General features: G+C 30.5%; 7 protein-coding genes across 7 annotated transcripts; 3 read left to right on the forward strand and 4 right to left on the reverse strand.

The window, feature by feature from the left end:
* Positions 1–617: 617 nt before the first annotated feature.
* TBLA0E00480 (ENTH domain-containing protein) lies at positions 618–2,417 on the reverse strand (the record flags this gene model as incomplete). The annotated part of the gene is made up of 1 exon (XM_004180580.1): positions 618–2,417. One exon carries the CDS (start codon positions 2,415–2,417, stop codon positions 618–620), a length of 1,800 nt encoding a protein of 599 aa, XP_004180628.1.
* Positions 2,418–3,114: 697 nt separating this feature from the next.
* Positions 3,115–3,573, reverse strand: QRI5 (mitochondrial 37S ribosomal protein mS38; the record flags this gene model as incomplete). The annotated part of the gene is made up of 1 exon (XM_004180581.1): positions 3,115–3,573. The coding sequence occupies one exon, from the start codon at positions 3,571–3,573 to the stop codon at positions 3,115–3,117; it is 459 nt and encodes a 152-aa protein (XP_004180629.1).
* A 794-nt stretch (positions 3,574–4,367) lies between these two features.
* MSS51 (Mss51p) lies at positions 4,368–5,681 on the forward strand (the record flags this gene model as incomplete). Its single annotated transcript, XM_004180582.1, has 1 exon — positions 4,368–5,681. One exon carries the CDS (start codon positions 4,368–4,370, stop codon positions 5,679–5,681), a length of 1,314 nt encoding a protein of 437 aa, XP_004180630.1.
* Positions 5,682–6,303: 622 nt separating this feature from the next.
* Positions 6,304–7,167, reverse strand: CDC36 (CCR4-NOT core subunit CDC36; the record flags this gene model as incomplete). The annotated part of the gene is made up of 1 exon (XM_004180583.1): positions 6,304–7,167. The coding sequence occupies one exon, from the start codon at positions 7,165–7,167 to the stop codon at positions 6,304–6,306; it is 864 nt and encodes a 287-aa protein (XP_004180631.1).
* A 480-nt stretch (positions 7,168–7,647) lies between these two features.
* FAP7 (nucleoside-triphosphatase) lies at positions 7,648–8,277 on the forward strand (the record flags this gene model as incomplete). Its single annotated transcript, XM_004180584.1, has 1 exon — positions 7,648–8,277. One exon carries the CDS (start codon positions 7,648–7,650, stop codon positions 8,275–8,277), a length of 630 nt encoding a protein of 209 aa, XP_004180632.1.
* A 615-nt stretch (positions 8,278–8,892) lies between these two features.
* Positions 8,893–10,725, forward strand: TBLA0E00530 (cyclin family protein; the record flags this gene model as incomplete). The annotated part of the gene is made up of 1 exon (XM_004180585.1): positions 8,893–10,725. One exon carries the CDS (start codon positions 8,893–8,895, stop codon positions 10,723–10,725), a length of 1,833 nt encoding a protein of 610 aa, XP_004180633.1.
* Positions 10,726–11,813: 1,088 nt separating this feature from the next.
* Positions 11,814–13,466, reverse strand: TBLA0E00540 (cyclin family protein; the record flags this gene model as incomplete). Its single annotated transcript, XM_004180586.1, has 1 exon — positions 11,814–13,466. One exon carries the CDS (start codon positions 13,464–13,466, stop codon positions 11,814–11,816), a length of 1,653 nt encoding a protein of 550 aa, XP_004180634.1.
* Positions 13,467–14,376: the final 910 nt, after the last annotated feature.

Here is a 14,376-nt window from a genome sequence, read left to right on the forward strand (position 1 = left end):
CGAGCATTGTTATCTTTAAATCTCTTTTGAATGTGCATGATTAGAGAATAATAGCAAAAGTGTAGGATGATCCGTAAATATTGTATAGTTCTTGTAATTATGATCCGAAAAGTCAGTACAATTTCCATATCATGAAATTGTAGTTAAAACATGGTAAGCAACGGTTTCTAAAACAAAAATAAATAGAGAATTTGTAATATAAAGTTAATGTTAAAGGGAAGATAGGAAAAAATAAAAAAAGAGAAAGGAAGAAAGTGATAGTAATAGGTAAAAGTTATTTTAGTGAAAAAAAAATAAGAAGTTATATAAAATAATGTGTCTTTAGTAGGTTGAATTGAAAAAAGGACTAAAATAAAATGGAATTTGATTGTAAGGAGAGAGGTTAAAAAACAAGTAAACAAATAAAGAAATAAAGAAATAAAGAAATAGTTAAGTTCAGATGAGATTGTTGAATGCTATAGATAAAAACACATACAAAAATTGTTGGGTTATTGATGATACAATATGAATGATTATTTTTTTAATTTTAATTAAAGGAACGTTTAAAGTATCAAGTATATCTAAAACTTTTAAGGAAATGAACGATTGAATAATAATCATTAAGTTGTATTATGGGATCATAAATCAATTAAACTAAACCCTTGAGCATTCGAATTTTGTTGTTGTTGAGCATGTTGTTGATTTGGTTGTTGATATTGTTGAGTGTTTGGTTGACTTGCAGTAGTTTGTGGTTGTGGTTGGTTACCAAAACCATAACCAGTGTAACTTGGAACTACATTTGTACTTGGTAAACCAGTATATTGATTTGACATGAAAGGATTATTCTTTGGATCATTTATATACTGTTTATAACCTGTACCTTGTGAATTAATGAAAGTGCCTGTTGCGGTATGTTGAGCAGGAATACGCATGTCACCTGTGTTACCAAAAGTATCGATACCGGTACCCGTGGCCAAAAGAGTATTCAAATTATTATATTTATCTGAAATTTCTTGGTTACCAGTACGCATTTGTGGGATTGGTTGTGGTGGTAATGAAGAAGCATTTGTTTTTGTTGTATAACTTGATTGAGTTGCTGGTGGAACCGAAGTAGATTGTTTGAAAGAGGATAAATCGGGTAGAGTTGTACTTGAGCTTGACATTAAAGGAGGTTGTTGTTGTTGAGGGTTGTTTATATTTGATAAGGAGAAAGGATTGTTGGTACCAGTAACCATTGGTTGTTGGTTTAAAGCTGTTTGTTGTTGAGCCAATAGGGCGGCTTGTTGTTGTTGTGCTTGTTGTTCTGCTAGACGTTGTTGTTCAGCTAAACGTTGTTGTTCAGCTAAACGTTGTTGCTCGGCTAAGGCAGCTTGTTGAGCTTGAGCTTGAGCCTGAGCTTGAGCTTGTTGTTGTTGTAATAGTTGTTGTTGTTCCAAAGCAGCTTGAGCTTGTTGTTGATAGAAAGCTGCTTCGGCTTGTTGGTGAGCCAATGCGGCTTGTTGTTGTTGTTGTTGGGCCCAAAGAGCTTGTTGTTCAGCCAATCGTTGTTGTTCCAGGAGGGCCTGTTGAGCTTGTTGTTGTTGTAATTGTTGCTGTTGTTGTTGTTGTTGATATTGTAACCATTCTTCATAGGAGATTGGGTTACCAAAGATATCTGTATAAACATTTGCCACGTTTTGTGTAGTTGGTGTAGCGTTTTGTTGATTTTGTAAAGCTATTTGTTGAGCATGTAATTCTTGTAATTTTTTCAATTCTTCTTCTTCTTTACTCAATTGCAAAGCTGTTTCAAAATCATCTTCTTGATCACCTTCTCTATTTCTTCTCCTTCTTTCATCTTCTTCAGCAGTTCTTTTGCTTTCTTCTATAGCTTTTTGTAAGTCATCATCATAATGATCGTCAGCTCTTTGTCTATTGAAATCAGATCTTGAAGTGTTTCTTCTTTGTGGGGCCATACGAGGAGGTGGTGCACTACGTCTACCGCCACGGCTATGTAAGCTTCTTTCTTCTCTTAATCTTTCATCATCCATCAATAAACTTGTTAATTCTGTAGCTCTAACTCTAACTATTTGACCCTGGTCATAGCCTGTATTGTAATCAATGGCATCATCTACTCTAAATTCCTTCAAAGTCTTGATCAAATATAAATTTTCTTTACACCAAAACACACAATTCTCACTACCGAATCTAATCAAATAATCCAAAACAGTCAACGACTTAGCCACATGTTTCCAATATTTACCCTTGTCATTCAATCTTTTATCCAACATATCCATAATTTCGAAAAAATCCACTGAATCATAAGTCTTTTCGGCAATATCATCAAGAATGTCGATAGATGGTGTGTTTTCGTCATTAGCTGTGGCATCCCTCACCAAGATTTGAGTGGAGGAGTAACCTTTCACCATATTTTTGGTGGAACGTAAGAATTGTTTCGACATTGTTAAATTGTATTCTTGGTTTTAATTCTCAATATTTGTAAGCAAAAAAAAAAAGAATAAGAGGATAATTCTGCAGGTTAGGTATGGTAATGTAGTTTAATTATAGCTTGATAAGAACAAGTATAATAATTTTTTTTTATGATTGTTTGCTATTAATTGGTAAGATCAACGTAGCAATGGAGAATATTTTATTGTTACCTAAATACTTGGACAATAAAAAAAACCTTCCGTAATCTAAAGGCCAAATTTTTCGATAGATAGATAAATTAGCAAAAAATGTGCTAAAAAATGTTCAAATAAATGTGTGAAAAAATGTGCAAATCACTGAGCAAATAACTGAGTAAATAATTGTGCAAACAATTGTACAAACAATTGTACAAATAAATAAATAAACAAATAAGCGATTTACAAGAATTGTATAAATAAATAGCAAGCTTTTAGTCTTTAATCCCTACACCTTTTCAGCCTACATTTCTTGCCACTAGCCGTGTTCCTGAATCTGATGAAGAGCCGAGATTTCGAAGGGGCCGAGGGGCACTCAGGAAGCCAGAAAATTACCCGGGACAGTCACGTGACGAGGACCATCTCATAGTAGTGATAAGAATAGCTATAGCAATAATCTTAAATATAATAATATTAATACACATATATACAGGTACACGGTACGTATGAGAAACGATGCATCGAGGGTTGGCGCTTAACGACCTTGACCCAACTTTCTACGCTCAGCCTTTTCCTTACGACGACGCTTACGTAGCTTGTGTTTCTTCATCTTCTTACGTCTTTTACGCATCACACTATCCAGGTGCATGGTAACGTTTTGTAGGGGTTCTTGGGAGTCAGTGATTGGAACTGGTTGAAATGTAATGTTAGGGTTCGCTAGGACCGCATTGGGTGTCAAGGTTTCAGGGAAGGTTAGGGTAGCATGTTTAGTAGATGGGTTGACCCCTAGAAACGAAGTAGTTCGAAGCGTATTCTGGAATAAGTGTGCCTGGCATAAGGTTGTCTGGTATGATGAAGACGAAATTGTGTTATGGGATGGAACTATGGAATATGAACGATTGGTAATAGTGGGGGTGTGCTTGAAAAAAGGTACCACCCATCGTATACCATGACTGGTCGGATTGTGGAAGCGTGGAAGACCTGCTTTAAACATTGGTGAGCGTGGCTACCCGTAAATAATATTTGCTTATGGTGATAATAGATCCACTGTGTATTAAGACTTAATTGATTTACAATTGTATATATATTTGTTGAGAGTCTTTAATTTGTTTAGATCGGACGGCTTCTTATAGAAATTAAAAGAGGAAACCGGTTCGTCCGATGTGATATCTAAAGTTGTGTTAACAATACACTATTAGAATAGAGGGTTATGGCTGGTAATGGGTACATAACTATATATTCAGTACGCTGTTTTTGATATGGTGTGGGCATATATTATAAAACTTGGCCGTTAAAATTATTTTTAAGACTCTGTATTTGTTTTGCTAAAATATACATATATATATATGTGTGTATAATACAAAGAACGTAAGGTAAAACTTAAAAATAAAAATATGAATTTGTAATGTAACAATAAAAAACAGTTTTGAGTTTTAGTCATAACCTTAAATCTTGCACAATATTCTATTCTTTAATTATACCCTTTTTTTCTTTACCACTCACGTGCACCTCGTTATAAATTTTTCCCGCCTACAATCCGTATTTCGTGATTTTATACATTAATTATAAAAAAGGGCGAAAAGAACATTTAAATCTTTAATTCGATGTTAATAAATAAGGAAACTGCATTCTTGAACAGTTGTCTACTAATATAGACATTGGTTGTTATTTCTTGGATCATTATTCATCCTACAACGTATAAGTATCCAAAAATTATCCCATTCCAATATTGTCGATTATTGTCCCGTTTGTTCCTTTTTTACTTTATATTATAATAGAACAAAAAAAATGACATTATTGTATAATACGACGAAACCAATCTTATCTAAAAATATAATAGCATGCTCAAACTATTCCAAGAGAAATCTAATGGGATTTGTGAGGTCTACATTAGGGTTGGACCCTCCCCCTTCTCCAAACGATCCAACTCCAGAAAATAGATTCCATCCTTGGGAAACTTCCCCCTGTGATGATTTGAGAGAAAGAGCCGCAAGAATTAAAACAATGGCAAAATGTCCAGTATCAAATCTAGATATCAATTACACCTGTCCTATATCTGGTATCCCAACTCACCATTCGAGAAAGGAATGGGAAATGGATACAAATTATCATAAAAATCATATCGCAGATATATTGAAAAAAGTTAATATTTATGAGCATGATTTAAGATCAGGTAGACCATTCCCGGAATTCGATTTCCCCAGAGAGCAAGAATATGATACAGTAATCAATTTGATTAATTGGGATTTATATTTTTATACAAGAAATTTCTTCTCAATGGATACTGAATTCCAATTAGCAGCTGTAACAAAAATGTTAAGTTATCCAATGACTATAGCATCAGTACTACATCAATTTTCTCCATATTCTTTAACTCCAAAGGGTCCTGTCACTTTAGAAGGGTTAAAATCCTTGGCTGCTTTACGTTATACTTTAAATAATAATTCTCTCTCAGACACTAGTAGTGGTAATTCAGATAGTACAACAATTACAGCCACTTCTAAGAATAGACCAATGAGAATTTTCATCTTAGGAGCTCGTGCTGAAGCTCAATTACCTCCTCATGTTTGGAAACAATTACAATATTTATTCCCCAACAGTAATTTTGAAATTCATTTCATTGGTCCTGAAAGTTTACTAAGTAAAGATAAATCGCATTACGTTACTTCGACCACCCCTATAACTAAACGTATTGATGATTCAATGTCTTTAGTTTATCATACTGATTATTTCCATGTCTATCACAAGGCTCAAGATTTTTACCCTTACGATCCTTACTTTGATATTTTCTTCATGTTCCATCCAGGGTTAGCTGCAACAAAGGAAACTTGGTTAAATGAAACTATGCAAGGCTTACTAGATTCAAAATGTCCAATTTTCATGACAGGGTTCCATGAAAAAGATATTACCGCCGATATCAGTGTATTGAATAAGAATTTCAGTAAAGATATGGATATTTTGATGAAACCAGTGAAGAATGTCTTTGGTTCCACTAAATGGGAATTAAATGATTCAAACCCACAAGAAGTCTATCAATTTAATATGTATATTGCAGGTTATCGTGGTAAGCGTTACCATGCTACTGAAACTGGTAAATCATAAACACAAACAGAAAAATTAGTCGTCCAAAGGAATTCTTAAAATAAAGTTTTTATTTAATTTGGCTGTTGTTTTTTTATTTTTCCATTTAACTTCCTTTATTCTAGCAAGTGCGTAATTATTACTACCTATTTGTTTTTTATTCTCATCTCTTTTTCCTTTATTTTTTTATTTATCAATTTACCTTACTCTTCTAACAAATCTACTTATCATCATTATATTCTAATCAAAGTAAGTAAATTGCTATTATCAGAGCATACCATGTAAATATAAAGACATGTATATAAATATAGTTGCATTCAGAAGAAGACGATTAAAATAAGAACTATTTCGAACTATTAATCAACTTATTATATATGCATATATATATACTCATATATTATTACTAATTATCTTTTTTTTCATTAGGTTGCATGTATTTTAAATAGAATTAGCGTCAGTTACAATAGAAATATTCATGAAAAATTAAATTGCGAAATAGAGAAATATATAATAAAAGTTGAATATGTAAATTATATATTTTTGAATGATTAATTTATGATTTGTATAATATAATACACAAATAGTGCTTCTATGGATCCTTTATTTTTTTTATTGTTATTTTTTAATTTCGTAAGGGTTAGATTTACATAATAGCATTATAGAATAATATGAATTCTCTTTGACATTTTTCCCAACGTTGAGGATCAAAAAATACATATGATCCTCTTTCGCTAAACCCGTCGGCTGCAACAATTGGTTCCATCATAGGATCTTTTGTTAACCAAGTTTTTAATATTTTATGGAATCTCCAATTACGTTTACGTAATTCTAGATAAGTTAATTCTTGAATTACGGTACCTGGATGTTTGTAAAATAAATAAAATAACGTTTCATCTTGAAATAATGCTACTCTTTGTTGATCTAATTCAATATTATTAAAAGTTGGGGGAGTGGTATTACATTGTAAAACATTTGATATATTTGAAAAAGATGATGGTATAAAAAACCTTGGTTGAACTTCACTTCTTGAAGTTTCAGCCCATGGACTTTGAAATGTATCTAGAATTCTATGTCTCTTATTATCTCTTGGTAGACCTAGAGAATGCAGCATGGACGATAAATCCGCACCTATTGTTAGGGAATGGTCAATTGTAGAAGAGATCGTAGTCGTTATACTTGTATCCAATTTATCATCTTTTTTAGTGGAACTTGAATCTTTTGAAGTTGTAGTCTCTTTTTTCGAATTATCTTCTTCTTTACTTTCTGGTTCCTCTTGTTTATCCTTAGATGCATCCTGTCCATCACTATCTTTCTTAGTCTCATCTTTATCACCTTTGCCCTGATCTTCTACGTTATTTTCACCACTATTTTCTGTATCTTTCTCAATGTTCTCATCTGTGTTTGTTTTTATTTTTTCTGTAGTATCATTATTATTCGTGTTATTAGTCCCTTGTAATTCATCCAACCTTATTAGGGGAACTAAAGCTTTTAAACCGAATCTATCCATTATTATATTATAAAACTAGTTATTTCAAATGAGATATCTATGTACAGTAAAGTTGTTGTGATTTAGTCACTAATTATTATGGGAGTGATGGAAAAAAAGCAAATGGTGAATGAGGAATAAGCACAATTATAATATACCCTATTGAATTTAAATAAATAAAAGGTATGGATTTATGCGTATAAAAATAGTGAAAAAAAAATTAAAGGTTTTATTAGAACTACAAATTATATTTAAAAATGTTAAATTTCTTTTTAGAGACCAGATCTTAAATTTTCATTTTCCTCTTCTTTTTTTTGTATTTTTATTTTTCATAGTTAATAAAATTCGGGGAAACATTTCGGTACAATCTTAAAAGAAAATAGACAGGAAATGTATGTGAAATGAAAAAAATTCCAAAAAACGTTAAAAATTAATGAATTAAATGGAAGAGATGAGATGAGAGATACCCAAGTGAATAAGATAAATACAGCTCGTTGAAAGATGAAATCAAGAAGATACCTTCCAAACTTGTTGATTAGTGGTACTCCGGGTACTGGGAAATCTAGCACCTGTGAGCTACTAAAGCGTGAATTAGAAGATTATAAATATATCAATATATCTGATTTTGCCAAGGAATTCAATTGTTATGATGGGTTTGATAAAGGTCGTAAGTCGCATATTGTTGATGAAGATAAGTTATTGGATGAATTAGAACCAATACTTAGAGAAGGACATAATATTGTCGATTGGCATGTCAATGATGTGTTTCCTGAAAGATTAATTGACTTGGTGGTCATTCTTAGAGCAGATAATTCTGTCTTATATGATAGATTACAAAATAGAAAGTATCACGATGCAAAAGTCCAAGAAAATTTGGATGCTGAGATAATGGGAGTTGTCTTACAAGATGCCATTGACTCCTATGCCCAAGAAATTGTTATTGAGTTGCAAAGCAATAACACTGAAGAAATGACTTCAAATGTAGATAGAATTGTATCATGGGTTGAACTATGGAAGAAACAACATGCTGATGGTGTTACTAATGAATTAGGTGAAATCAAGAAAGACCAATCAGAATCTGAAGATGAAAGCGAAAGCGAAGGTGAAAGCCAAAGCGACAATGAGGAATAAGAACGGTGAAGCCCTACTTAGTCTCTACATAAAAAATTTATAAATACTCCTATATAGTTGGAATTTATTTGTATAATAATAATAATAAACCTTTAACTGTGAATACACGTCAGCAATGTTTAATTTTTATTTTCGGTTTTTTTCCGGCACAAACTTTTTGTGACGCAACGCGTTGCGCGTTCCCTGAGAAAAATAAAAAATTAAATAAAAAAATGGTACAGGGCAAAACGCGTAAACTGAAGAAATGCGTAAACAGCAGGGATAACGTCACAAAAGCATACTGTAAGAAACACCATTTCCAGCAGACAAACAAGCAAAGAACTAGCTTTGTGAATTTTTGTATTAGGTTTGAACAGATTTTACTCAGTTGGTGTCGAGTGGGGAGGTCAACCTACAAAAGAGCAAGATAGAAATTCAAGATTGTTAGATTTAAAGAATTCAAATATTGGGAAGTTCAGAATATTAGAAGATTTTAAGGTTGAAAAGTGAAAATTGAAAAGTTTCAGAGTTTCAATACTGTGATATAAAGATTTGAGTGTCGTACATAGTCAATCAGGCCGTTAAAGAGAGAGATCAATTGGTTATTCAAGAACTTAATACATACCGATCGAAACTATGGCCGTGGTTTCACATTCAAACGAAAATCATATCATAAACACTTCAACCGCTAAAAGTCAACCTAAAACCAATACTGGTACCAAGTCATTGAGCAAAGTGGGTTCTAGGGATCAAGTGAAAAGTCTGAACCAAAATCAATCGTTATCGAGAAAACCATTAGGGACTATCCTTGAAGCTGGGCCTAATACTACTGTTAAATTGGCAAATTATCCACTCATGAACACTGCTATAATGGGTCAAAAGGAGAAAGATCAGAATATTAATAGTTCAGTATCCTATAACAATGATTCGACCATGTTCAGTCTCTGCAGAGACTCATCCAGCCTAACTACATTGGACAATACCTCTACTCAAGATTTCATTTCATTTATCAAAAGAGCCAAAACCCCCGTTTTATTAACTGATGATGAAAATGGTGGTAGTGACAAGGAAAATAAAAATGAAGATATTGATAATAGTGATGTTGATAAAGATAATCATAGTCATGGCAATCAAAGTGATAATGATATGGATTTGGAAACTAATACTGTTATTAATTCAGATTTAAAAGATATTGAAAATATTCCTGTATCCACAACCGATAATTTATCTTCAAGTCCTATTTCAATAACTTCAACAAATACTCATCCAGATATCTTAACCATTAATGATGATATTGAAACAAATTTACCTTCGGATAATAATATTGATACAAAATCTACAAAAGATTTAAGAAGACCTATTGGTGTAATTGGTAAATTATTACCAGTCCGTAGAGATGTTAGTGAATTAACTTATAGGCCAATTATAAGGAAAAGACGTATATATAATGATTCAATTTCAAGTGAAGATTCAAATAAAAAATCAAAAATAGATAAACAAATATTAGATCATTCTCCATCAGATGCTAATATATCATTTGATACTAATGATTTCGAAAAAGGTACACAAAAATCATCTTTAACAGAAACTCAACAAGATTGGAAAGATTTAGATACTCCAGAAATCAATGATACTTGTATGGTTGTTGAATATTCAAATGATATATTTGAGTATTTATATAAAAGAGAATTAGAAACTATACCTAAAAATAATTATACCACAGATACGAATTCATCATTTTTCATAAAGCCAACAATGAGAGCTATATTAGTGGATTGGTTAGTAGAAGTTCATGAAAAATTCAATTGTTATACTGAAACTTTATTCTTAGCAATTAATTTAATGGATAGATTTCTTTCTTCAAATAAGGTCACTTTAAATAAATTACAATTATTGGCAGTTACATCATTATTTATTGCAGCTAAATTCGAAGAAATTAATCTTCCGAAATTAGAAGAATATTCATATATTACAGATGGCGCTGCAACTGAGAAAGATATCAAAGACGCTGAAATGTATATGCTAACTTCTTTAAAATTTGAGTTAGCTTGGCCAAATCCAATTAATTTTTTGAGAAGAATTTCAAAAGCTGATGAATATGATTATCAAACAAGAAATTTTGCCAAATTTATTTTAGAATATTCCATTTGTACAAATCTATTTATTGGTCTAAAACCTTCTTACTTGGCTGCAATGGCAATGTTTATATCAAGAAGAATCACTGATAGAAATAATATTGTTTGGGATAATACATTTAAGCATTATAGTGGCGGTATAGATCCATTGAATAACCCAACTTTCGTTAAAAACTGTAAATTATTAATCAAAGATATCGCATTCCCATCAACTAAATTAGAATCTTTGATTCTGAAATTTAAATCTAAGGCATTAGGAAATATTTATCCAGATATATTTCATTGGTGTAAAGATCAAGTGGAAACAAATTATGAAAATTTACTAAATCCTTAAAATTGTTATATTCATTCTTTAAAATAATAATAAATATACACTATAGTCAAATTATCTCATATGCCCCGTAGTGCTCCTCATCAAAAGTTCATTCGTTACTTCATTCATTCATTCATTTATTCTTTTATTCCTTCATTCACTAGGTAAGTTACATTTTTTGAAACTTTAAACATATTCAAGAAAAGAAAAAATAAAATAAAATAAAATAAAATTTCTTTTTTAAATTAAAGACAATTTTCACATTCATATTTCAATTCACTCATCATTTGCTACATTATTTTATTATATTCGCATGTAATTTTATTTTTGATGTTTGCTTACTGTTAACTATTGCACAGTTGGTCTATCATCATTCAAAGAGATATCAAAAATAAAATACCATATATAAAATATAGATAGATTTGTATTTTACTTACATTTTGTATTATTAATTAACATTTATCCGCTAAAATGATTTACAAAAAATTAACCGACCATTATTTACTTTAACCAGCTAATCCAATAATGCGAGAATTAAATAGATACGACCTAATATGGTTTTTATGGTTATTCGAGTTAATAATTATTTTTATTAATTTATAATTTTTTTATAATTTTATAATTTTTTATGAACTATATGGGTATTATAAATAGCTATGGAATCGTGATGAGAAATTATTTCCAAAGTGCGATAAAAAGGGATGTTGGGATTGAGATTAAAATTGAAATTAAATGAGTAATAAATTCAAAAAGATTGTTTGAAAAAGCAAATGAAATGAATGAGTTTTGCAATATTAATTAAAAAAGAATTGAAATGAAGTAAAAAAAAAAATACTGAATTGAATTGAGAAATAAAAAATATTTGAACCTGAATATAGAAATTAAAAATTGTTTATAGTACATTAAGTTTCAGCAAATTAAAAGTGTCTTAAAGAAGAAATAATACTCTTTTTTATTTATAATCAAACAAAATAAAGAATGACAAAGAAATAAAACTAAAACTGGAAAGAAATGAAATAAAATATTGTCATGGGTGTCAATTGAAGTGAAACTATTATATCGTCGCAATATATTATTTAGAATTGTCATTATGTTTGAGCTTTGCTAATTTATTCATGTAATGTCATAATATTATATCCATTTTTTCTTACTTTCAAAGCCCATTGGACAGATATTATTGAGGCTTTCATAAATCTCCTTGATTGATATTTCTTATGGAATTCATCATGAACGATTGGGCTGACCAAATAATCCATTATCATATTGCAAACTGGTTCTAATTGTTCTTTAGTATAACCACCACTATAATGAATTAAATTACCATCCCAAGTACCTTTACCTAACATTTTTCTTGATAAAAACATAGAGGCAGCAGCACATAGTGAAGGTAAAATACCAATAAATCTAAAATCTACCAATGAAATTTCCAGTAGAAATTTTGCAAGTGTTCGTGATTGTATATCGTAATCGTCTGCTTTTGAGATTCTTCTCAGGAAATTCATTGGATTTGGGTAATTTAAGTTAAATTCTAAAGTTTTTAAAATAAATTTTTCACCTTCTTTAATTTCTTCTTCTGTGCAAGCTCCATCAGTTTCAGAAGCAAAATGTTTAATACTTGGAGAATATACTTCTTCATATTTTGATGCAATAAACAAGCACGAAGTTCCCACCAGTTGTAATCTATCTAATTGGACCAATTCTTTTGCTAGGAAACGATCTAATAAATTTATTGTTAAATATAGTGTTTCTGGTAATAATCCAAACTTATTATGAATTTTAACTAGCCAATTAACTAGAATATCTCTATTCTGTCTGATATTTTTATGCTTATAAAGATCTTCTTTATGTGGTAAGGTTAACACTTCTAATCTACTTAAATATTCAAATATATCATGAACATATTCACTAACCATAAAAGGGTCATTACCATCTTCAGCATCTAAATCTTCCCAAATATATTCTTCTTTGCCATTCGCAGCACACGATTTGAACTTTTTAGGTAATTGTTGTTCTACAATGGCAGATATTGGTCTTTTTTTGTTAATATCAGTTGGAGGAATATTTTCTTTATCGGATATTGTATTTGGATCAGATATTTCGCCATTAGAATTTGCATTCAAATCCTCATCACATGTATCACCTGTATTATCATTATTGTTATTATTGTTATTTTCGCCTGGAATTTTAATGTTCGAGCTAGAATTATTTAACAATTTGGTGGATTGAAGCATGGTATTATTAGAGTTCGAGTCTGGATTTAAGTTGGGTTGTTCCAATGTATGTTGTTGTGAAGGTTGAATTTGTATTTGGTGTGAATGTGGTAGATCTTCCTCTCTAATAATAGATAAGGTTTTTGTAATATGTGGAATACCATTCGAAGCACTTGATCCAGTTGCAATATCTTGAGTTTTGGAAATATTAGTGAATGAATTATTGATTGATTGATTTTCTTTATCATTGGAGTCATGTGTGGTTGTGGAATTTGTATTATTGGAATTAGTTAATCTTCTTGTGATGTGGCGTAATTCTGTATTTTCATTATCGATAAATTTTGTAGTAGTTAATAATCTCGATTTATCAAATTGAGGAATTCTACTTCCTTCTTTTTTTGCTAGTGATAAGGAAGGTTTTAAAGTGTTTCTGATATGGGAATCACCTAGGGAATTTGAATCTTGAGACAGAACTGTGTTTGTAACATTGTATAAGGCTGCCCTTTGTACGGTAGAGTTGTTAAGATCGCTGTTTGGGTCAATATTTTCCATTATAGTCTAGATTTCAATTTAATATGGTTTAATTCGTTGATTTTTTTGATCTTGGGGAAAATGGGTAGGATGGAGTAAATTTATGATAAAAAAAATTAGATTAAAATGATGAAACAAATATGCTATAATGAATGCAGTAATGAAAAGATTAAGTAATGAATGAGAGAGAGAAAATCAAATGGATATTTTTGTTATTAAGAGAAAGGGGGAAGTGAATGTAAGTGTTTTGATCTTGAAAAATATATATAAATCGTTATCAATTAGAAAAAAAAATGAAAATTAATGAGATAAAATAAAATGAATGAATGTAATAAAGATGAAGAATTACAATAACGATGAAATGAATCAAATGATTTTTATCTGGATTTATGAAATCACTCTAATGAATGGAACTAGACTCAATCTTAGTAGCTTATAGTATATCAGATGTTCAAAGTTATAAGAATATAACGAAAAAAAAATGCTTTTAATAAATGAAAGAAAAAATTATAAGGCAGTGATTTTCGGAAGCTGAATTTTTAGGTTTATATTTAAATCAACTTATTGAAATTGAATGTTTGAATGAAAACCACACTAGATTTACTTTTTGAAAATAAATGTCAAACCAATTAGGATTCAATTAATTGACAGCTAAACAAAAGAAATTCCTCTAATGGGACAAAATCAACACTACTGTTCCTGGAGAGGTTAGTACATACAAGTCGTAAAATAAAATAAAAATAATGCTTGGAATAAGACAAGTAATACAAAAGTATGCTATACAAAATGAAAATGAAAAGAAGATAACCCAGGGGAGAGCCTAAAAAGAATAAATTGATCGAAAATTTGATAACAAAGAATAGGTATCAATAGCATTAGTTAGCAGCCTAATGTAGGGCCAAACAATATAATGTATAACAAACTTCTTTTT

Source organism: Henningerozyma blattae, chromosome 5 (genome assembly GCF_000315915.1).
Source record: "Henningerozyma blattae CBS 6284 chromosome 5, complete genome".
In the NCBI taxonomy this organism is placed as follows: domain Eukaryota; kingdom Fungi; phylum Ascomycota; class Saccharomycetes; order Saccharomycetales; family Saccharomycetaceae; genus Henningerozyma; species Henningerozyma blattae.